The sequence below is a fragment of the Heterocephalus glaber genome, unplaced genomic scaffold (assembly GCF_053883595.1).
Source record: "Heterocephalus glaber isolate CG9 unplaced genomic scaffold, H.glaber_assembly_v1.0 deba00001564, whole genome shotgun sequence".
NCBI classification, from domain to species: Eukaryota; Metazoa; Chordata; class Mammalia; order Rodentia; family Bathyergidae; genus Heterocephalus; species Heterocephalus glaber.
Genome location: NW_028258351.1, coordinates 19073869 through 19095658, shown reverse-complemented (window position 1 = coordinate 19095658; position 21790 = coordinate 19073869). Strand labels below are relative to the sequence as shown.

Here is a 21790-nt window from a genome sequence, read left to right as displayed (position 1 = left end):
GGGGACACTGACATCTCTTTTCAGGAAATCAATGGCAGGGCTCCAGGCTTGAAGAAGGCCTGGGGAAATGTTTCCAAACCAAAGACTACCACAATATTTCCTGGCCTCCATTTCTCTTTATTCCTTTCTCCATACCCTGTCCTACCACCCACTTTCACTTGCTAGTCAGTTACATTTCCCAGTCTGGTTCCTGTGTAGAGAAGGCATGGAGGTTGAGGTGGAAGCTTGTGGCAATGAGTTGGCCCTTATTCTGCTCTCCTGCACCTGCCGCTTCAGCTCCAGGCTGTCATACACCTGGTAGCTGGCATTGTCCCCTGGATTCCTTCTGAGTGGGGCAAAGGTGATTGAGGGTGGGGTGGGATCAACAGCCGGGTCAACTTCAGGCAGGGGCTGGGAGGAGGGAGGAAGCAAGGCTGAGCTGGCAGCTGGGGCTCGTTGGTACGAGGCTTCGCCCAACACCGTGAGGGAAGTGGAGGTGGTCAAAGGATGCTGAGCTGGCAAAGCCTCAGCCCAGTCAGCCACCCGGCACCGTATCTCATGGGCATCCCGGGAGCTAAAACCTAAGTGTTCCACGAATGGATGTGGGCTACAGCTGGGCTGGGTGTGAGCATGGCCGAGGAGACTGCATCCCTGGGACTGTGGGGAGCAGTGCTCCTGGTAAGCCTGAGCCTCTGGCCGGGGATTTTGGGACATCGAGGAAGGTGGGTGCTCAGAGCTCTCCACACCACGCTGGTGCTGATTCCAGGTGTCACAAAGTACATGGCCCCTTGAAGAGTAAGGGCTCTGCCCCCCAGGGACTGAGGAGGAGTTAGGAAGCAGCCGACGGGTAGGCAGTGGAGAAGGGGTACACTGCTTGGCCTCCACATTGTTGTAAATTCGGGATTGTGAGCCTTGGGGCCCATAGGACTGCAGCCTCAGTTCTGATTTGGCCTCTACACGCTTGGGCAAGCGACGCAGCTCAGGTGACGAGTAGAGAGAGGGTGGTGGTAAGCTGGCCAAATTTCTACCTTGGTGGCCCCACAACCCCACAATGGAGGGTACATCCATTTGCTGATAGACCCCACCCTTGCACCGATGTGGGTACTTGAGAATTGGGGAAGACGGGTCTTCTAACTCCTCCAGATAGGGGTCACGGTCTTCTAGATCAAAAAAGGGCACGGGCTGTGGCTGTGATGTCTTGTAGCCATAAGGTTGGTTATGAAAGATTGGGCAGCCCTTGGGGAATTGTTTGTGGTTCTGTGGCTTTTGCTGGCGGTAGTGGTGGTGGAAGCGGCGGCGACAGCGGCGGCGACTGTGGCCGTTGAGAAGATAGTGGGAGGAGGAAGAGGAGTAGCGTGTGGGTCGGGCCATCTTCGCTTGTACAGGGTCCAGGATGCAGTGAACGTGGACATCCTGGGCCTTGGCTGGAGGATATTTGGAGGAACATTCACTAGCCTGGACTTCATCTGGGGGAGGCAAAAGTCCATGAGGTCAAGGCTATTGGCAGAAGAGTTCAGTCTGGGAATACTGGAATAGGTTTCTAGGACCACAGGGGTGGGGGTGGTGATGGGGGTTAGGGGTGGTGGTGATGGTGGTAGGCCCTATATTCTAGCTGCCATACTTACTTTTCTGGTTAATCCAATAGATCATCTTGTCTAAGGCATTCTGGAGCCCATTCCACATCTGGGGATGGTGGGAGGGAGGGGAGTGAAGGCCAGGTTCCCAGCCCCAATACCACCCACCCTGCCCCAGTCAAGACTGTTCTTTCAAGTGGAGGTACAAGTTGCAGCTAGCTCCCCCTCTCATCCCTCTTCACACCTAAGGGTGGTCCACAACCATTACTGACCACAGTTGCCATGTTGATGCTAATGTTGACAAGAATGATGAGGCCCAGCAGCAAGAATAAGATGTCCTCAGCATCCTGGGGTCTTTCTTGGTATTGACTGCAGAACCCCAGGGTGTCATGCCAAAGCTGGTTTTCCATGGGGGGGTCCTGGGCCCGCCTGGGACCCCCCTAACCCAACCCACTCTGTACTCATGCCATACCTGGAGGCACCAACTAACTGGGCAGGGAGCAAGGTCATAATGAGTCAAATTAGTCACAATATAGAGGTGACAGATCTCTTATCTACTCTACTTGCCCTTTTCATAGCCATCTCTACCCTTGCCTCTCCCACATGATGGAAACCAGTCTCCAGATATCCCAGAGTTCAGTCTCTTCCTCTCTGTGAGGCTTGCTTAACCCCACACCTGGTTCCTGATCTGAAAATATTGCAGCCTTAGTCATGAGACAGTCTTCACAAAGTTTGAATCATGCATAAAGGATTTCCTCCATTTAATTTCTCTCTCTCTCTTTCTTTTTTTCTTTCTTTCTTTCTTTTTTTGGTTTCAGGGATTTAACTCAGGACCTTGCACTTGTGAGGTAGGCAGCAGAACCACTGAGCTAAATCCCCGGCCCCTCTTTCTTTTTTTTAAAGTACCAAGGACTGAACCCAGGGCCTTCACACAGAGCTACATCTCCAGACATATACCATTCTCCTGCATTTTTGTGTTTTTGAGACAGGACCTGTATGTAGTTCAGGTTGGCCTTGAACTCACTAGACCAAGCTGACCTTGAATTCATAGCAACCTCAGCCTTCTGAGTGGTGGTATTACAGGTATGTGCCACCACACCCAGCTCCAGCCCCCCTTTTTTGAGACAGGTTCTCACTAAGTTGCTAAATTGCCCAGGCTGGGCTTGAATTTCCAATCTTCCTGCCTCAACCTCCCAGAGTTCTGGAATTACAGGCAAGTACCACCACACCTGGCTTGTCATTGCTCTTTTGAGTCATTATGGCAAACTATGTAGCCTGTTGGTGTACCCCATCCCATGCCTAGTTTGGGGATAGGAGCTAAGGTGATGATGGGTGACAGCAAGAGTTTCCTCTGCAATCATTCTGCTATACCAATTCCTCCCTGTCCTGATGATTTCCCTGTCATTATTCCTCTAACACTTATCTTTCCCCAACCCTTCTAAACCAAGGATTGCAGCCCTAGGCACTGGAGGTGCTTGAGCCAATTGGCTGCTTTGCTTCAGCTGATGGGCTCCGCCTTGCTGAGATTCCTGCCCCTGCTAGAGACCAATCCCAGCTATGGTTTCCCTCCTTCCAAACCAACTATCCTTTCACTGACTCACAGCTACTTCAAGTTGAAAAACTGGCAGGGGCCATCTTAAGAAAACCACATGAAATTAACAAAGCATAAAATAGATGTAATTTGTTTTGATTTATCTTGAGAGAAGAGAGTCTCAACATGTAGCCCAGACTGGCTTCAAACTTGTGGCGATCTTCTTGCCTCAGCCTCCTGAGTAGCAGGATTATAGGTGTGTACTGCCACACCCAGCAAAATAGATGTACTTGTTGATATGACAAAAGGAATCTTCCATGGAAACTAGATTTGTCACTGGAATCTGTGAAAGTGGCACTCTGAGGATGGCAAGTAATTTGTTCACACAGTAAACTACTCAGAAATGCAGGAATGGGCAATAAGTATTTGCCATCAAGCCTTCAAGCACATAGTAGAAACTCAATATGTACCCACTGAATGGAATCAGTTAAAATGATTAATAACATTAGTTGAATGTAAATGAACAGAGAAGTAGGGTGATTCACAGAAGTCTGCTCACATTCCTGGAATCTGTCTCGTATGGAAGGTAAGGTCCAGCTCCTTTAGCCTGGCCTCACTCACATGACTCCTTATTCCCAAGCCCTATGTTTGCACATGCATGTGCAATCTCTAGGAGTAGAGTAGGGCTCAAGTTCCTTTGTTGCCTAGGGATGGAATATTCTGATGAAATCACTGGTAAACTGAAGCAGGTTAGAGATGCTGGTAGGCTAGTCTGACTTGGTGGTAGTGGGAATATATCTACCTGCAGGAGCAGAGGGATGAAACATTGGGGACCATGAACTAGGTCCCTTGTATCTATGACCATGAGCAAGTCACTTGGCCTTTTTTGTTTTTTGGGGTTTTTTTGGTACCGGGGATCGAATCACTTGGCCTTTTTGAACCTGCCTCTGCTTTGTGACATGGATAGGAACAAGGTCACAGAGAGATGTGATGTTATGGTGAAGCAACTCTTAAGAGTGTTCCCAATATTTCACCTTCTGCTTCAAGCTTGCATAAGGGTGCAGGAGCTTTAGGTCTTGACTGTAGGGACTAGAGACCCTTTCCTCCTCCACCCAAAGGATGTAAGAGGGAACCATGATTCCCCTTGGGGTCTGGCAAGGACCAGACTTGTGAGGAGCTAGGGTCATGGGGGTAGAATTCTCTCCTATAATGCAAAAGTGTTTGAAGATCTGGGGCCAGATTTGGAGGCAGTATGCAAAAAACAGAGGAGGGAGGTAGAAAACTTGGAATCAAGAAAGCCAAGGACAGGGCCTGTGCGGGTAACAGTTTGATGAAGGTTCCCAGGACTCTTTAGGTCCTGTTGCCAAAGAGATCATTCCCTTAGCAACCAGGGCTTGTGGGTGCAGTGTGGGCCCTGCCTCCCACCCCCACACACCACCATGAATTACCTCCTCTCTCCTTTTTATTTTTTCCCCTGTCACCTCCCTGCCACAGAATGATACACCCAGTCCTTGCCTGTCCCCTCAGCAGTGCTGGATCCAGACACAAAGGGGTAGCAGTGGGACAAGGCCTCCACCTCCTGGGTCAGTTCCTGAAGCCGCCGTCTCACATCTCGGGCATCATACACTGTACGGCCCGAGGACCGTCGCCGGGGGATTTCAGGGATGATTGCTGGGCCCAGGAAGGGTGGTGGGGCAGGGTGACTCTGTGTGGCCTCAGCCTCTTCCCCTGCCCTAGTGTTCTTGTGGTTCACAGCCTCCCCACAAGGAGGTGAGGGGTTTACCGGATATACATAGGCCTCTAGGCTCTGCTCGGACTGGATCTCTGTTTTGAGTGGCTTTTTCTCTACAGTTTGCTGGAAGCAGATAGTATGGGGAGGTAGCTCCAGAGTGTCCTGAGTCCAGGAATCCCAGGTCTCTGGTGTGTGTTGGAAACCTCCCCAGTCTTTGGGGCCTTTCCAGTGGTGGGTACAGATTGTTGGGTTCCAATTTGGGGGCTTTTCATCCTCAGTATCAGGGGTCCAAGCTAGTGGGTGGTAGGCACAGAACAATGGAGAGGCTCGATGGCGATGATGACGAGTGGATAGAGGGGTCATGGTCATTTTCACAGGGTCCATAGTGCATCGAAGATGGACTGCAGGGGAGCTCTGCTTCTTCAGCTTGGTTGGTTTCCCAAGTGAGGATGACTTAGCAGTTTCTGTGGATCAGGGAGAGGTGAAGCTGGGTGGGGGGTAGACTGAATCCTATGGGAAGAAGGAAGCCTTGGGGAGAGAAGCTGGAGAAGCTGCACCCACTGCTATGCTGAGAGGGGAAAACAGCAAGGGGCCAGCTTAGGGCTGGGACTAGAATGCCTGGTTTCTGTCTCTCCAATGCTCAGCCCTGCTTACCTTTCTCACAGATGATATGGAACATTCGGTGTAAGATGACACGGACTCGGCTCCAGAGCTAGGTATAGGAGGACATGGTGACCCCAGGCAGGTCCTTGCCATCATGCTTGGCCCCCAGCTACCCCACCAACACCCTCCCACCTGACCCTGCCCTGACCAGGGTCACCATATTGATGCCAATGTTAATGCAGATGATGAGACCCAATAGCAGTAGGATAGAATTGCCCACGTCCTGGCAGTTGTTGTTGGTGGGGCTGTGATACAAGGCCCACCCAGGCTGTGGATGCTCAGCCATGGCCATGGTGGTCTCTAGGGCCACCAGGGTCCTTAGACCCCCAGCCTACTCTGCCCAGCATCCACCAGCCCACCTACCTGACTCAGAGGTTCCTGAGCGTGAGTGAGTGGGTCACAATGATGCTGCAGCTCTCCCTCACAATGTGCCAAGGGCTACCCTCAGACTGCTAGACCAGAGATTGACTCTTCACCCTGAGTACAGGCTTGGCAGGACTTGCAGGGCCAAACCCTTTACCTTGCATGCCTTTCTTGCAGCTTGCCACCTGGACCAGCCCACTGGCCCTCTGCCCTATTTGGCATCTGTCCCTGTCCCTCTTCCTAGAACTGCAGCAGATTCTTCTCTCAGGCACCCAGGGGTCCTGATCTTAACTCTCCAATCCCATTACTATGGCAATCTTACCCCAGTACCCACTTCTCCTTCATCTCAGACCTCAGAGCTGTTCACTAAAAAAGGGGGCTAGAGGTTTAGATCCCCCAACACTTCTTACTTCAAGGGTGCCCCCCAACATTCTAACATAACTTAAGCAGGCACAACCAACAGTTAAACTTTTATATTTACAATATTCTCTTCATCTTTTGCCAGGTTTAAAAATGTGTACAGAGCCGCAAAGGGTTGGGGGGGGTGGGATTGTTCGGAAAGAGGGGCTGGGCATTGGAGTCCGTGGCTGAATCATGGGGTCCCCCAGCCCCCTCCCATGCCCCTATTCTGGGGACATCTGCCTATAGGGCTCAGGGCCCAGGTCACTAGCATTTGGAGGGCATGGCTGTTCCAAGAGGAGCTAGACCAGGCAGGGGAAAAGGCCAAAAAAGGAACATTTCCATGTTTCCATGGGTGGAGGTGGGAGAAGGGACAGTCAAGAGGCAAAGTTCCGGGGCTCAAGACCAGGGTTTTTGGATCTGGACATCAGTGGAAGACAGCACCTACCCCCTAATTTGGCACTTGCATCCCACAGAAAGCCACACAGAGGAGGATTTGCTCCCCCTCTACTTGTGTCCCTCAAAACCCTTCCTTATATCATTCTTTTCTCCAGAGGCCCAAACCCAAGGACCTCTGGGCAGTGGCCTCACACACTTCCTTTCAAACTCTTCCTGCTGGTGTCTGCCCAAGCCCAGTCCCCCACGGCCTCCTCCATCTGCTCCTAGCACAGCTGACCTCATTCTTTCCCCAACCTGCCCAAGAAACCTTTCTCTGTTCCCTCCCCTCCTCCTTCCACTGATCCTTTCCTTAGCCCTGGCAGCCAGGGAAGGTGGGGCAGGTCAAAGGAGAGGGGATAAGGTTGGTCTGGCCCTGAGATGGGGACAGTTTAAAAGAGGGAGACAGAGATGGTGGAGAATGAGGCAGAGAGGAAAGGATGACACAAGGACAAGACACAGATGGGGGCCGCTTAGCTGCCATGTCTCCCTACCCAGTATCTCACTTGGCCCCACCATCTACCCTGTCCTGGCCTAGGACTGGGTGATCCTTGGCACATTCTGAGTCTTTCCACCCCATTCAAACCCACCTACCCAGTTTGGCACGGATGAGCAATGATCTGAGGACTGAGGGAAAGGCTGTCCTCAGGCCCCATGAGGGCTTTGGTCAAACATGCATGGCCTCTGTGGGTGGCATTTGCCACATCCCTCCATCCCTGACTCAGCATCTCTCCGGGAGGGAGGGCCCCAGGCCTCCCTCAAGGTTTGTACATCCCCCTCAGCTTCTGTCAATTTGAAATCTGTTCCCACCTGCTGTGTGAGGAGGAATTGAGTGCCGGGCCTGAGGCCAGGGGATGCAGGGAAGTGCTGGGGACAGAGGGACACTCTGCCTGGGAAAACACACATCCACATGCAAGAACATGTTTCCACTCAGAGAAATGTGTCCTGGACCATGGGAAAATAAGTTTCCAGGCAGCACCGGGATGCACTGATCTCTTCCCGTCCCCCTGGCAGGAAATCTGTGTCTGTCATCTGTGGAAGGTGAGAGCCTCCCTGGGAGAACGTGCTTCATCTGACTTGTGCCATGGGGGAGAAACATGCTTTGCTGGGGTGGAGGGGGAAGCAGGGGTGGGGGCCTGTGATTTCCTTGCTGTTCCCCAGGCACCACCTTGGGTTGTCTGGTGGCCAAGGGTCACTGTACGTGAACACATCACTTCCAGGGTCTCCAGGAGATGGGGGGGGGGGAGAAGGATAAGGGAACAGGATTCTGGGGTACAAATCCCCGCAGAAATTATTTGAGGGGGCCAACATGTGTCCAGGGCGGCAAAAAAAACCTCACCCTGCACATGGGAAAACACCCCCTCATGAGGAAAGCACGCCTCCACGTGGGAAAAGACTTCCACATTTCCACACACCGAAGACTGGTGTCCCAAAGGAAGGCAGAAAACACCCCCCTAGTTGTTCAAAGGCCCAGGTCCAGAGAAAAGAATGGGCCTCTTTGCATGGGAAAAACACATCCCAGTGAGGAATCCCATGTCCACCTTAGTGTTGCTCGATGATGTGACAACTCCACAGGAGAAAAGCCCATTGCCAAGTCCTCCTCCCTTCCTTTGGAGTGACCAGGGCTGGGGAAGGCTGGGGAGGAGGGCCTCCCCAAGCCGCCCCCTATACCCGAGTGGTGGAGTGGGGATGGGGTAGCGTGTTGTTGTGGCTGGTAGCAGTGGGAGGAGGGGGGAAGGGCCCAAAGGGATGGAGAGAAGGAGGTGGTGGGGGAGGGGGTGGCCCCAGGCCACTGGGCAGCAGGGTCAGGGCCCCGGGGGCTAAGAGAGGCACATCGTCTGGTGCCCGGCGCAGGGCCAGGGTGTAGTCGGGCGGGCATGCAGGGCGCAGGGCCTCAGCAGGGTCCGCCCCGACACCACCACCCCGCTTCAGCTGCAATGATACCAGCTCCTCCTCTGGGGGCAGCTCGCGGCCAGTGGCAGGAAGCAGAGGGCCCCCACCAGGGACACCAGAGCCTGAGCCTCCAGGTGGGCTAAGCCGCCTGCACCGCAGCTCCTGCCGCCGGTCCCGCTTGTAGTAGAGGGCAGCAAAGGCCAGGATGTTGAGAAAAAGGAGGGAGGCACCCACGGCCACGGTGACACTTAGCTCCGTGGAGTAGTCTCGTGAGTCCCCTGGGAAGCGGTCGTAGGTCCTTGGTGGCCCTGGATCAAGCTCGGGCTCAGGCGGCAGGGTGGCAGGTGGCAGAGGCCGGCGAGTGCCTGGGGCACCAGGGGGAGGGCGAGGTGGCCAGCGCGTGGCATAGGGAGGCAGCCGTGTGGTGGTGGTGAAGAGCTCGGTGTGCAGGTTGTGCAGGTGGGGCACAAGCTCCAGCCAGAAGGCAACCTTGTTGGCACGGTAGTTGTCACGCACACGTGGCTTCAAGCCAATGTGCAGGTACTGCTTCTCCTTGCTGTTGAACTTGCTCCACACCACCTCTTCAAAGCGATTTGGCTTGGTGTGGATGAACTTGGTGTCCTGGGGCACCGGCTGGTTAGGGTCACTGTGGGCATAGGAGGGCAAAGGAAAGGAATAATGAGGCAAGGCTCCAAAGGAGGGTGGAGTGGCAGAGGGTAAGGAAAAAACAGAGGTGTAGAGACAAGACAGCAAAGACAGCTGGGCATGGTAGTGCATGCCGGTACGTAATCCCAGCATTCTGAAGGCTGAGGCAGGAGGATTGCTGCAAGTTCAAGGCCAGTCTGGGCTACTTAGTGAGTTCGAGGCCAGCCTGAACTACAAAGTGAGACCCTGCCTCAAAAAAAAGAGCTGGGGATGTAGTTCAGCGGTGCAGTACCTGCCTGGCAAGCATGATGTCCTGAGTTCCATTCCCTGTACAGAAAAAAAAAAACCAAAAAAACCCCAGCAAATAAAGCCAGAGAAAAAGTGGTAGGGACAGAGAGATAGACATGGATATGAAGAGACAAAGAAATTGCCAGAAAAAATTAAAAAGAAAAAAGAAAATTGCCAGAGTCAGGGCCAATGAGACAAAAAGAGGTGAAGACAGATTGCCAGAGACAGCTGGAGATGAGGACAAAGGAACAGAGCTAGATAAAAAATAGCCACTAAGAGGCAGAAGCTGAGACTGAGATAGACAGAAATGGAGGAACCAAGACATGAGAGTCAGCTAGAGACAGAGACATCCAGGGCAAAAGCAGCCAGCAGCCAGAGACAGCAAAAAGTAAACAGATCAAAGAGGGAAAGGGGGAGATGTCAGTGGATCTTAGCAGACAGAGATACAGACAGAGAGAAAGACAAATCTTTACATACACACACCACAGTAGTCAGATAGGAGCAGAATACTGGTGGAGGATGGAGGCAAGGGAGGAAGGAGAAACAGACGCCGAGCCAAAGCCAGAGTGAGCCCACCCCCAGGAAGGACAGAGACTTCTAACTCTCCTGAATCTCCAACCCTTAGCTCAGTGCTGGGTACAGAGATGTTCACTAGTGTCTGAGTCAGTCTCACTTGAGCAAGAGAAGAAAAGTGAGTATCTTCCCATAGGAATGATGACCAAATGATAGAGGGAGAGAAGGAGAGAGGATCAGTTGAAGATGGTGAGGGTGTCCTGGCCTTCAGGGGTGCCCCCCAGCCCCACCAGTCCCTCTGGCCCTCACCCAGTCTTGGCGAAGTTGGTCCAGTAGGTCATGACCACTGCGCTGAGCATGACGTCATTCTTAGAGAAGTTGCAGGGGAAGAGATCAGTGGCACCCACCATGGGCACACCAAAGACATAGGGCAGCTCATCCCCATGTGCTGCATCTGCCCACTCTGGCCGGCCCTCAGCCTGGCAGTGATGGTAGAAGGTATAAAAGTAGACAGGGGACTGGTAATCGGCATGCAGCTTGGCGGTGGCCACAGCTGGGGCCACCCACTGGTGATCTGTAAAGAGCGCCAGCAGAGTCTTCCGCCGCATCTCACCATTGTCACGATCAGCCCAGTCTGTGTACATGAACTTGATGGTCTCCCGCAGCACATCCTTGCCATCTGGGTACCCATACAAGTTGTCCACGAAGTTGGAGACAGTGAAGTCAAAGGCGCTGGCAGACACACCATCCTCACTTTCTGCAGAGTCCTCTACAAACTTGAGGCCCTCTCCCTGGTTGACTCCAATAAGCATGTCATAGTTGAGGAATTCTCCTTGCTGCATGAGGATCTCAGGGTCATCAGGAACTACATCACCATCCACCACGGGCCCAAAGGCAATGTGATAGCTGGGGAGAAGAGGCAGGGTCTCATTACCGGCTCACTGGCCTCCTCTCCATTCCTGCCCCACTAAGCCCACCTGCAGGTATCTCCCTTGGCCAGAAAGACCCATTCCCCTCTACCTGAAGACCTCCTAGAGTCCTTCAGGGCACTTGACCGCCCCCAAAATCATCCTGAAGCATTTTGTGGCACTCGGAGCTCACTTGTTCTATTTGACCACCTTCACTGATGGAAGGCTGCAAAGAGGTCACTAGTGGGGCCTGAAGCTACCTCTCCTTGCCCAGTGGGATGCCTGCAGGCACCGCTCAGCTCAAACTCTTTAGAACCAGCAAGAAGAGTGAAGGCCTGGCCCTGGCCCTCTCCCACCCCCATACCGGGCAGGCTGTACATCCTGGTCCACCAGTTCCCGGGAAGACTTGCGGCGAAGACACTCCACAGCTTCAGCACTGTCCTCTCGGTCACAGCCCACCTTGGCTGCCAGCAGCCGCGTGTACTTGAGCGGCTGGTAGTTGACAGACCAGCTGGAAATGGCAGTGCCACTCTGGGCAATGGCTTTCTGGAAAAGTCCTGGTAGAAGAGGCATATCTCAGGCTGGGCTATGAGTATCAGCAAAAAGAAGGGTGACCTGGTAGGGTGAGGGCTGTGAGAAGGGAAGGGCAGGCTGGGGAGGCCACTGGTACCTTCCGAATGGTGGGAGAGGATCAGCAGATTGACACAGGAGGCTCCTGCCCCAGACCCAAAGATGGTGATGCGCTCGGGGTCACCCCCAAAGTGGCCAATGTTTTCACTGAGCCAGCGTAGGGCCTGGATCTGGTCCAGGAGCCCATAGTTTCCTTTTGCAGCCTGATCCCCAGTGCTGAGAAAACCTGGAGATAGAAGAAAGGGGCTTCCTGGAGGTGCCCTTTCTGGGCAACTTGGTGCAGCCCAGAAGCCATTCTGCTGAGTTTAGAGGAGCCCTGCCCACCAGGCCTGCCTCCCAAACTCCACCCCCCAGAGTAGGCTGCCCACCCTCACCGAGCACCCCAAGACGGTAGTTGAGTGTGGCTACGATGACGTTGCCATAGGCAGCCAGGACTGAGCCATCAAACATGTTCCCTGTGCCTTCCATGTAGGAGCCACCATGTAGAAACAGCATCACAGGCTTCTTTCCAGAGTCCCGGATATCTGCGCGGAAGGGGCAGCAGGTAGGCCAGGAGATTGGGGACAAGGACACAGTCAGAGTAGAAGTAGCACCATCAGCTCCCAGGCCTGCTGAGGACCAGCCTGGTGCTCAGAGGACTTGTCACTCCCATCCCTGGGGGGCAAGACCGGATTCCCCTTCCTCCCCCACAGCTATCCCTGGAGGAAGGTCCCTTGCCACTGCAGGCCAGCTTATCCCCAAGCACATCTCCAAATGCAGGGCAGACCTTCCAGGAAGCCCAGTGGTGGCCGGGGTGGGAGGAAGCCCTCCTCAGAGCATCTGCTGGGTCCAGGGACCCCTCCCCACACACAGTGAATCTCCTTCCTGCTCCTGGACAAGCACAATAAGGCTAGAACTAGGGCTGGTGGTGCTGGGAGAGTCCTGGCATTTCCTCACACTCAGGCCTTGGGCTTCTGCTCCACATGGCACCCTGGTCTGTGGGTGAGGGGGTGCGAGGCCTTAGGGTCCCTGGGGGCTTGGTCTCCTCCCCGCCCTAATTCCTTTCTAGGTCACCTCTCCAGTTACCATGGCAACCCCCAGCCTAATTACTGTGGCAGGAGGAGGCAGGGTGGGAAAGAGCCTGCCTAATGAAGCCGGGTGCAACTCTGACTCTTGAACACCCACAAACTGGCCTGAGCCCTGGACTCCTGCCTTGCCAGAACCCCAAAAGAATTCTTTAGTCATTATCACATGTAGTAGGCCCTCAAGACTCCAGATGGGACTACAGTGATAAATTCCTAGAGGGTAGGAGACAGAGGGCTTGCCAGAGTCCCCAAAATTATACTACCGTACCCTGCAGCTCTCCCACGATTCAGTCAGAGTGCCAGTTTGGGATAATCCTTAGCCCATAGGCCCTCCTCTTTGCCCCCCCAAGCTTGCCTAGGTGCTCAGCAAACAGGACCCAGGCCTGGGCACCCTACAGCTGGTCCCCAGCACCTTGGTCAGCTCCTCAACACTGTAAACTTCCTTTGGCCAGGTCAGCCTTCAGTTGTTCCCCTGGACTCCTCCCAGCCAGCTTTCTGCCTCAGGCCTTCACTGCAGCCTCCTGACTTCCTCACCAGAGTTCCCAGATGGGCAGCACCCTCTGTGTCCTCCCCAAATCCTGTTCTTCCCTTCCTTCCAGACTTGCCATCAGCTTCAGGCTGGAATTTCCTTCCCTCCTAGATCCCATCTAGATGTCTTTGGTTCTTCTCCATTCTCCCCCCACCCCCTCTCAGTGTGGGGTGAGGGGATTCAGAAAGGGAAGGAGCAGGAAGAGGGTCTGGGGCAACAAGAATTCAAAACCAACAACAAAAAACAGGATCAAGAAAGAAGAAAGAAAGAAAGAAAAAACAACAACCAAAAAGCAAGAAGCTCTTGGGGCAGATTCAACAAGAAAAGAAAAAACAAAAAACTCCATTTTGGAAAAAAAGAAAAAAAGAAAAAATTCTTTGTATTTTTTTTTTCAAAATTTTGTGGTGAAATGTCAAGACATTGGGCTTTGTTTTCAAAAGTTTCCAAATTCTTTGATTCACTTCAAATGTTTGCATTTTCTGTGTCTCATAGGCTATTGGAAATTGTAGCAGATTTCTGATGTTTCAATTGTGTCATCAATTTGCCAACTTTATAATTTTTTTTAAATGTTGTTTTGCTCCAAATTAAAGTTGCTTTCTTGAATGGTACATTTCACAAGTTTCAAGACAGTCCAAATTTCTTTCAAACTATAAACATTTTATCCAATTTTGGGGTTTTTTTTTCTGACATTCCAATTTCTTTTCTTTTTCCACTTTATTTTCACCATGATTAGCTTTTCTTGCAGGTTTTCTAGTGGGTCCAACATTGTTCAAATTTCATTTGAAGTTTTCATAATTCATTTTTCCAATTATTAAAAATTTTTCTTTTCTTTTCTTTTTCATTTTCATTTTTTTTTTTTAGTTGGGAGAATGACTGAGGGGCCTTGAGGGCTGTGGGGACATTTAGTTAGGGGCAGGGCCATGAACGTTCTCTTATAAGCAATCACATGCAGCAGCGGGATTTTTAAATCTACCTGTGTCTGGCGGATTGAGCGTCGCCTCGTCACGTTTTTTTGTGAGCGGACCTAAGACCGGGAACACAAAACAGAGAAAAAAGGACAATTTTGTGGGGAAAGATGGGGGTTGGGAGAGGTGGTGGATGGGGAGGGGAGGAGAGAAAGCAGAAAAGGGGAGGGTGGGGGGAGGCAGAAAAAATAAGCCAAAAAAAGCAAAATTCGTTTGCAAGAAAAAGAAACCAAGAAAAGAGAAAAACGTTTCTATTACCCAATTTTGTTCCCCTCCCCGGAAAAAGTCATGCCCCAAAGAAAAGGTGGGTTTTGAGGGGGCGGGGTGCCTGAGTGGGCTGAGGCCTGTCTTAAGACATACTGACTTGGTGGGAAAGGATTTGGTTTGTTGGTGTGTTTGCTAATTGCTGGAAATGAAACAGTGTTAGAGGGGTGGTGGGAGGGAAGGGGAAGCCCAGGAGACCAAGGCTGGCTGCCACCCAGGCCCCCTCTCACAGAGGCCCCCTTTGGGACCAGCCAAGTGCTGTCTCCTGCACCCAGACTATAGAGAGGAAAGGCAGTGCAGAAAGGACTCTGCTTCCCTCTGAACCACTCAGGAGAGGAGAGGGCAGAAGGGGTTTGGGGGCAGCTCACCTGAAGCTCACGCTTCCAGAAGCCCTCTGCTCCCCACTGGAGGGCTATGGGGAGGTCACCTAGGGCTACCCGCCCACCTTCCCAGCCTCACCCGCCAGCATTTCTCTTCCGTCTGCATTTATAGGCCTGGCTTCTCACCCCATCTCTCCAGTGTGGGCGAAGCAGGGAAAGGGGTCATCAGGTCTTGCCCTCCACTCCAACTCATCCCTCCACACTCCCATTAACCTTGTCCCTTACCCAGGCCTCCTCTCCTCCCCCCAAATTGTGAACTTGCCACCAGCCCCACCCCCCAGCCCCTGCTCCACTGTCAAAAAGCCCTCTTCTCCACTTGGAGGGTTCAGTCTGGAAACAGGGAACAGGATACACAGTTTCCTGACCCAGCCTGACACATAAGGTGCTGGGGTGGGAGGTGCTGGGAAGCATAAAGTGGGCCCAGTGCCAGGAAAAGGGCCAGGACTAAACCCAGAGATAGTCTTCAGGCTTCACTGATTAGGGGATTGGTCAGGGTAAAGCTGGAACTCAAAAGCCTCAGGGGGTTCCCAGTATGGCTGGTTTCTTCTCAATGTCTTGGGAGGGATGGGTTTGCAAGGCCCAGGCTAGATCTGGAAGACTTCTCCTTACAGGCAATGTTGGCCCCAAGGGAACTCATTGGGAATGGGACTCTTTGTGAGAGAGTGTGAATGGGAATGAAGTCAGCAGGGCATGCACACATGCATGCAAATATGAAGTAGGTAGGTGTGTGTGTGTGTGTGTGTGTGTGTGTGTGTGCGTTCAAGTGCACCTGAGTCAACCTCTTCCTGTTAGAGCCAGTGTGAAGATTCAGTGAAATCACCTGAATATGTCAGGCCTCAAGCAGGTCTGTAATAAACAATGGTTAAAAATACAGAAAGTGTGGGCATAGGTGGTGTGGGGGTAGGGGCAGACAATTTGTGTGGAGGTGTTGGGTAGAACGGTCCAGTGGTAGGAAGTGATGGGTACTTCATATGGGGCATTTGAGAAAGCCTCCATGAACAAGATATGGAGTGGACAGCCTATGTGAAAGTGTAGGTGTGGAAGGTCAGAAAGTGGGGGGTGTTGAGATGAGATGGACAGTCTGTGGAGGTACTGGGGTGAGAGACCCACAGGTTGATGGGTAGGTGGTCCATTAGAGGGCAGAGGAATGTGAAGTGTCCGTTTCTTGTGTGGAGAGTTGAAGATATGTGGAGTGTGCTCAAGTAAATGGTCTGTGGGGGATCAGGGTGCTTATAAATTTAGATGGGATTGGTGTGGATGATATTTCTGTGGACTGTTTGGGTTGTTAGAAGGCAGGGTTTTATGAGGAGGAGTAATTAAGAGGTTGGGGTACACACTTGAAACGAGGGACACAGGGTCCATATGGGAGGTGTTGGGATGTACATGGATGGGTTGAGTGCATAAGCTGTTCTGTGGTTAGCATGGGAAGATTCTGGTGCGGGATGCAAGGTGTTATGAGTACTTGATCTGTGAGAAGGGTTCACATCATCTTTAGGTAGACAACATGTGAGATGAGTTGAGGGTGTTGGGCACAGTGGTGTGAGTAGCCTGTTGGAGCACAGTCCAAATGAAGAGTCATGGAGTATAAGGTCTATGTGTGGGTGTTATCAGGGCACATGATCTATATCTAGAGATACTAGCTAGCATGGGCCAGTGTGGCTGGTACCAAGGAGCATGGCGCTGTATGGGTGATGGGGCTCACAATTCAGGGAAAAGTTACATGTGTATGTTCTGTGAAGGTGTTGGGAATTGTGATATATGGGGTATTGGGGCATGTGGTCAGTGCACTGGATGACTGGGAGCATGATTTGTAAGTTGAATGGTTGAGACTCTGACTATTGTGCCTCTTGAATACATTTTGTGGGGAGGCTCGGGGTATAAGGACACATTAAGGATTCCTGGGTACAAGGTTATTTGAAACAGGGTCTGGGGGGCCAGGGATTTAGCTCAGTGGTTCTGGCGCCTACCTTATAAGCGCAAGTTCCCGAGTTTGATCACCAGTACCAAAAAAGAAAAGAAAAGAAAAGAAACAGAAACAGGGTCTGGGGAGGCACAGCAGAGGGTGGGCTTTGTGGAGGTGTTGGCATGTTTTAGAGTAGTAAGATGGGGCATCAGAAGGGTAATGTGGGGCTGTTTGCACGGGATGTTCTGTTAGTGTGGCTGGAATCTGCAATTGTCCTCTGTTGTAGAGAGGTAGAAGGTGTTCTGATTCATCTTGGTGTGTGGAAGGTTGGCAGAACTGTCCAGGGATGTGTGCTGGGCCTACCAGCAGGCCTGTAGCAGATAGGAGTTCATTAACAGTAGCTTGGGCCCAAGGGAAGACATTCTGATGGAGATGGATGGGTGGGCTGTGCAGTGAGTGGAGGGGCCCTTGGCAAGAAGCTTCTCTGATCCCTCAGGGATGTAGAAGGATTTCTGTATAGGAGACAGAAATTTCCCAGAAGAGACGGGCAAGAGGACCACAGCCAAGGGCCCTCAGCTCAAGTGAGGGGCTCTGGGTGTCACATGATAGATGTAAGTCAGCCCAGGCTGGCCTGGTGGAGAGAGATGAAGAACCTATGTTGTCCTTGAGGTAGCTGAAATGAGTATACCATGTCCAGCCCTAGATGTGGGAGGTGGTACAAGGCTGGAGTGGGTCTCTAAGCAGGTGCTAGTTCTATCACCTGAACCCTCCAGCAGCCACACTGAGATTAGATGGCTGTGTGCCTCACTGGAGACAAGGTGGGTGAGTCTAGGCTAAGTGACTGCTACCCTTACCGTGGCTCTCTAGGGCATGAAGAGCTTCTGGGGTGGCCATGTGTGGAATGCTCCTGGGAGGCCTGGCAGGCGCCCTTACCTTCTCACGGGGTGTGCAGAGGCTACAAGAACATATTGCTGCTCACTGTCCCCACCAAGGCCCAGCTCAGGGGCCAGGAGCTGGTCAGGTACCTGAGGGTCAGGGTGTGTGTTTGTGGGCTGTGTCCATGGGGTGCCAGGCCTTGTGCCCACGCCCTTACCGTCCTCGGTGGGCACGTAGAGGTTGAGGTACAGACAGTCCTCGCTCTGGTTCTGCACGTAGGTGGCAGCCGCCTCCAAGTTGTCGGTGAACCACACAGGCAGCATGATGGCCGGCAGCGCCCCGTGCAAGTTCTGCGGGCAGGCGGGCGGCAGGGTGGTGGCGTTGCGCACGCCGGGCCAGGAGGCGGGTGCCTCAGGCGGCTGGAATCGGCGGGCGCCCAGGGGTGGCGTGGCGTAGGGCACGCCCAAGAACTGCACGACTGGGCCCAGGATCTCGTTGTTGAGCTCGCGGCGCACACCGCGCACTCGCCCGTAGGCCGTGTTCACCACTGGGAAGCGTTCCTCCCCGAGGCTGCTGAGGCCCAGGCCCGGGCTGCCAGGGCCGCTGCCGGGACCCCCTCCCCCCCGTTGAGCCCCCGCCAGCCCCACCAGACACAGCACCAGGAGCCACATGCTGATCAGGGGACCCCCCCCTCCCTCCCCGGGACCCCCCCCCTCGGAGAGAGAGAGAAGGGGGGGAGAGGGAGGGAGGCCCCCTCGCCCCAGGGGGCAGGAGGGGGCAGGGGAAATGAGGGAGGAGGGGTATGGGGAGGGACCTGGGTTACACCGGACAGAGGAGTCTGTTCCTCTCCATGGAGGGGGCAAGGGGTGGGGAAGGGGAAGAAGGTGGGAGAAGGTGAAGGCAGGTCCGACCTGCAGGAGGCAGAGCAGAAGGGACAGGGTACAAGATACAGACAGACAGACAGACAGACAAAAATAGAGAGGAGAGGTGAAAGAAGGGAAGGGATGTTGGATGGGGTAGACAGAAAGGAGTGGGGAAACAGAAGAGACAAGTGGTTAGTGACTTGGATTTCAGAACAAGTTGCCCCCCTTCTTCCACCCACAGGCCTCCTGGTACTTTCTTCCTCACCCCAGCATCCCACCTCCCCTCAGTAGGGACCCAGGCTGGGGCAGGGGCAAATGTAAAAGTTCAGGATAAAGTCAGAGATGAGAGAGGTTCAGTTCCCCAGTCCCAGCAAGTGCCTTTGCAGCCTCTTCATCCCTCCCAGGCAGGCTCTCCCCAGGGACTCAGGAGTCTCAATGCCCACCTCCCTGGGAGGGAATGAGATAGACAAGGAAGAGAAAATAAAAATACCAAGTCATTAATTAGCAGGAAGTGGCGGGTTTGTTTATACGTGTTAATTACTCCTGAGCTGTTAATTTCATGGCACTGAACCCCTTCCCCAGGCCAGACTAGGGCCTTTCTTGGGACTGTACAAGCCCAGCACCTTCTTTCTCCTTCAAGATACCATTCCCTAAGGACTTATGTGGCCCCAGGCACATAAATCCCTAGGCACTGCCATCTCTTCTCTCAGAAGTTGGGATGCCTGGAGGTAGGGGCTAGAGTAGGGAGAGGATGCTGGAGGGGCAAATCCGGGGACAGATTCATAATCCTGCAGCCGGTTGCTGGGCGACGGGATGCTGCCCCACAATGTTACCTCGGCAACGGGCTGCAGCTTTAACCCTGGAGGGGTTGGGTGGAAGAAGAGGGGAAGGGGCTAGTTTGCTTGAAGGGTCCATTGAGGGCCTAAGGGGGAGGGCAAAGGTGTGAGTCAGAATGCTAGAGTTTCCTCCAACCATATAATAGAGGAAGAATATATGTTGAGAAGGGTAATCTAGGGGCATGGAGAACCCTAAAAGATCTGCTTCTTGCCCCCTTGTTAGCCAATCAGAGCCTACCCCTAGTGACCAGGCCTCTGGCTGAGGAGAAGGGATGCTGAGGTGGCTTGAGGAAGTACCAAATAAGCCCTCTCCCATAGTCTTGAACAGCCTTGTACTCCAGACACCTCTTCTTTGCAGGGCATTTTGACCTATGTCCTGGTGGCAAACCTCAGCTCTCATCCCATCTTATCCAATCCCATCCCATCCCATCCCATCCCATCCCAACCATTCACCTCCCCTTCCCCTTGCCAGCCCCCTACCATTGCTGCTCTGATGCCTGGGTGTTCAGAGCAGCAGAGGCAGGAAAAGAGATCAGACCAAAGGGGCAGGCACCCAGTTCATTTCCGCAAGCCCCCCCACCCCCCTACCAGCAGCCAGAGCTGTTTGCTGACTTGGGGTTTTCAGAGCCAGGCACCAGCCTGCGGGTGGCTCTCTGCAGGTGTCAATTTATTCCAGAGATGAGGACACAGGAATCCTTACCACTCACACCCTGGCACCCTCCCCCTCTTCAGATCCTCTTAAGCTCCTGTTCCCTCTCAACTGGAGGGGGCTTGGAGTTGGCTCCCCCAGGATCGCTTCCTATGCCAGGCTAGGCTCAGCAACTGTGGCCTTGCTGCCTCCTCCCCTCCCCCCAAATGGTCTGCCTCAGTCACCCCCTCTTCTTTAGGATTCCTGGGCCCCTGGCCTCCTCCCCTCCAAGCAGCTTCTCTCTCGTCTTCCCTCCCACTGGAGCACCCCCATCTCTCTCCCCTCCATAGCGCTCCCTTGGAGCAGTTTTCCTTGCCCTCTTACAGCTTGCTGTAGCTCTTGCCTTCAGTCTTTCACCCCTCTTTTTTCATTTCTCTCTTTTATATCTCTCTCTTTGGTGTTTCTCATCTGTCTCCTCCAAATACCTTCCCCAATTTTCTCCCTCAAGTGTGCTTTCTCTCTCTCTCTTTCCCTCTCTCTCTCTCTCTCATCTTTCTATATCTCTATCTCCCCCATTTTCTCCTCATCTCAGCTCTGCCACATCTTGCTCCCTGTCCTTCTCTCCATCCTTTTGCCTTGCTGTCTCCATTACAGCCCAGGCCTGACTCCCTCAGCCGGTAGAGTTGAGGGACGGGGGCTCAGGCCGCAGCCCCCCCCCCCCTGCTTCCCGCAGTGGGGAAAATGGCTTGGCCGGGAAGGGGAGAAGGAGGGGGAAGGGGAGATGGGAACACACGGGGTCTGTGGGCCCATTCAAAGGATCATTCATGGACTGGAGAGAGGCAGAGACAAAGAGACCAAGACGCAGAGACACGGCGAGAGCATCCCTAGGCGGAGACACGCAGACAGAGCAGGCTGGGGGAAACCAGGCGCAGGGAAGAAGACGGGGAGAGGGAGACCCCAGTGGACCGCCACACAAACCCCTCCACCCAGCCTGGCTTAGCTCCTACCTGGCTCAGCCCTGGGGCCGTGGTGCCTCCATCCAGGGCTCCGAGTAGGGGGCCGACGGGCTTCGGGAGGGGGGCGGCAGCCTCTGAGCCCCCGCGGCCCCGCAGGCCCAGCCCCCGCCTGCAGCGCCTCACCGGGAGGGGGAGGGGGATCGCCCCAGCCCCGGGGGGCGGGGCCGGGATCCAGTCGATCCCTGGGAAAAGGAGAGCTAGGGGATGGGGTCTGGGGGAGCCTGAGAACAGGGAACCCCCCAAAGGGGACGGCAAAGCAAGGAGGGGACGACGGGACAAGACTGGACTGGAGATCCACTGGCTCCGTGGGCTGGCTTCGAGGGACCAGAAAGCTGTCCGGGCGGAAGATCCTAAGGGATCGGGTGCTGAAGGAGGAGTCCACGGCAATCCCCAGGGGCTCAGGGCCCCGGAGCGCAGGATCCGCGGTGCAGGGGCAGGGATCCAGCCGGAATCCTCAGGGAGGGGGAGGAATCTAGTCGATCCCGAGGGCGGGTGGGAGGGGGAGGTCCGGGGAGTCAGAGGAGGACGGGACCCGTGCCCGAACCCTCGAAGCAGAGGTCGGCGCGGCTCCTAGGAGGGAAGACGGGGGTGAAGGGAGGCTTCGAGGGAGGCTCAGCAGCCAGGAGGCCCGGACTCCTGGCTCCGCTCGCCGGGACCCATCCGCCTCGCGTCCATCCCAGCCCGAGAGTGATGATCCGCCGGCGGAGCAGCCGCAGCAGCCCCGCGCGTCACCGCGCGGCCGCCTCCCCCGCCCCCTGCCGAGAGAGCGGCGCACACCCCTAGCTCGCACCCGCCTTCCCGCCCGCCCTCCGGAGTGTGGGGGGATTGGAGACAGTAGAAGGGGGTGGGAGTGGACAGGATATAGCCAGCCGGGGCAGGGTGGAGACGTCCCCCCGGATCTCCCACCCTTGGG

The 21790-nt window shown here is 54.1% G+C and overlaps 3 protein-coding genes across 5 annotated transcripts; all 3 read right to left on the bottom strand.

Moving 5' to 3' along the window:
* Window positions 1–78: 78 nt before the first annotated feature.
* Spem2 (SPEM family member 2) lies at window positions 79–2245 on the bottom strand. 2 transcript variants are annotated; one of them, XM_004857415.3, is made up of 3 exons: window positions 1826–2245; window positions 1605–1662; window positions 79–1445 (listed from the first exon to the last, which is right to left on the bottom strand). In XM_004857415.3, exons 1-3 carry the CDS (start codon window positions 1961–1963, stop codon window positions 166–168), a joined length of 1476 nt encoding a protein of 491 aa, XP_004857472.1. In that variant the 5' UTR covers window positions 1964–2245; the 3' UTR covers window positions 79–165. The 2 variants fall into 2 exon arrangements, with proteins under 2 accessions (XP_004857472.1, XP_004857473.1); XM_004857416.3 differs by lacking the exon at window positions 1605–1662 and having other exon boundaries at window positions 80–1445; window positions 1826–2033.
* Window positions 2246–2721: 476 nt separating this feature from the next.
* On the bottom strand, window positions 2722–6131 carry Spem1 (spermatid maturation 1). The gene is made up of 3 exons (XM_004857414.3): window positions 5628–6131; window positions 5471–5528; window positions 2722–5280 (listed from the first exon to the last, which is right to left on the bottom strand). The coding sequence occupies exons 1-3, from the start codon at window positions 5769–5771 to the stop codon at window positions 4562–4564; spliced, it is 921 nt and encodes a 306-aa protein (XP_004857471.2). The 5' UTR covers window positions 5772–6131; the 3' UTR covers window positions 2722–4561.
* Window positions 6132–6300: 169 nt separating this feature from the next.
* Window positions 6301–21606, bottom strand: Nlgn2 (neuroligin 2). 2 transcript variants are annotated; one of them, XM_004857413.3, is made up of 8 exons: window positions 20869–21606; window positions 17752–18445; window positions 14120–14170; window positions 11928–12077; window positions 11594–11779; window positions 11288–11480; window positions 10325–10921; window positions 6301–9215 (listed from the first exon to the last, which is right to left on the bottom strand). In XM_004857413.3, the coding sequence occupies exons 2-8, from the start codon at window positions 18203–18205 to the stop codon at window positions 8342–8344; spliced, it is 2505 nt and encodes an 834-aa protein (XP_004857470.1). In that variant the 5' UTR covers window positions 18206–18445; window positions 20869–21606; the 3' UTR covers window positions 6301–8341. The 2 variants fall into 2 exon arrangements, with proteins under 2 accessions (XP_004857470.1, XP_021093957.1); XM_021238298.2 differs by lacking the exon at window positions 14120–14170 and having other exon boundaries at window positions 20869–21423.
* Window positions 21607–21790: the final 184 nt, after the last annotated feature.

Excerpts from the sequence above, each read along its gene's own strand:
- Spem2 (XM_004857415.3), bottom strand. The coding sequence starts at position 1,963 with ATGGAAAACCAGCTTTGGCATGACACCCTGGGGTTCTGCAGTCAATAC. Across the intron at positions 1,663-1,825 it reads GCATCAACATGGCAACTGTG|ATGTGGAATGGGCTCCAGAA; the intron begins GTCAGTAATGGT and ends CACCATCCCCAG. Across the intron at positions 1,446-1,604 it reads CTATTGGATTAACCAGAAAA|ATGAAGTCCAGGCTAGTGAA; the intron begins GTAAGTATGGCA and ends TGCCTCCCCCAG.
- Spem1 (XM_004857414.3), bottom strand. The coding sequence starts at position 5,771 with ATGGCCATGGCTGAGCATCCACAGCCTGGGTGGGCCTTGTATCACAGC. Across the intron at positions 5,529-5,627 it reads GCATCAATATGGTGACCCTG|CTCTGGAGCCGAGTCCGTGT; the intron begins GTCAGGGCAGGG and ends TCCTATACCTAG. Across the intron at positions 5,281-5,470 it reads CCATATCATCTGTGAGAAAG|AAACTGCTAAGTCATCCTCA; the intron begins GTAAGCAGGGCT and ends CCTGATCCACAG.
- Nlgn2 (XM_004857413.3), bottom strand. The coding sequence starts at position 18,205 with ATGTGGCTCCTGGTGCTGTGTCTGGTGGGGCTGGCGGGGGCTCAACGG. Across the intron at positions 12,078-14,119 it reads GCTCAATCCGCCAGACACAG|ATATCCGGGACTCTGGAAAG; the intron begins GTAGATTTAAAA and ends CCTTCCGCGCAG. Across the intron at positions 9,216-10,324 it reads ACCAACTTCGCCAAGACTGG|TGACCCTAACCAGCCGGTGC; the intron begins GTGAGGGCCAGA and ends CTATGCCCACAG.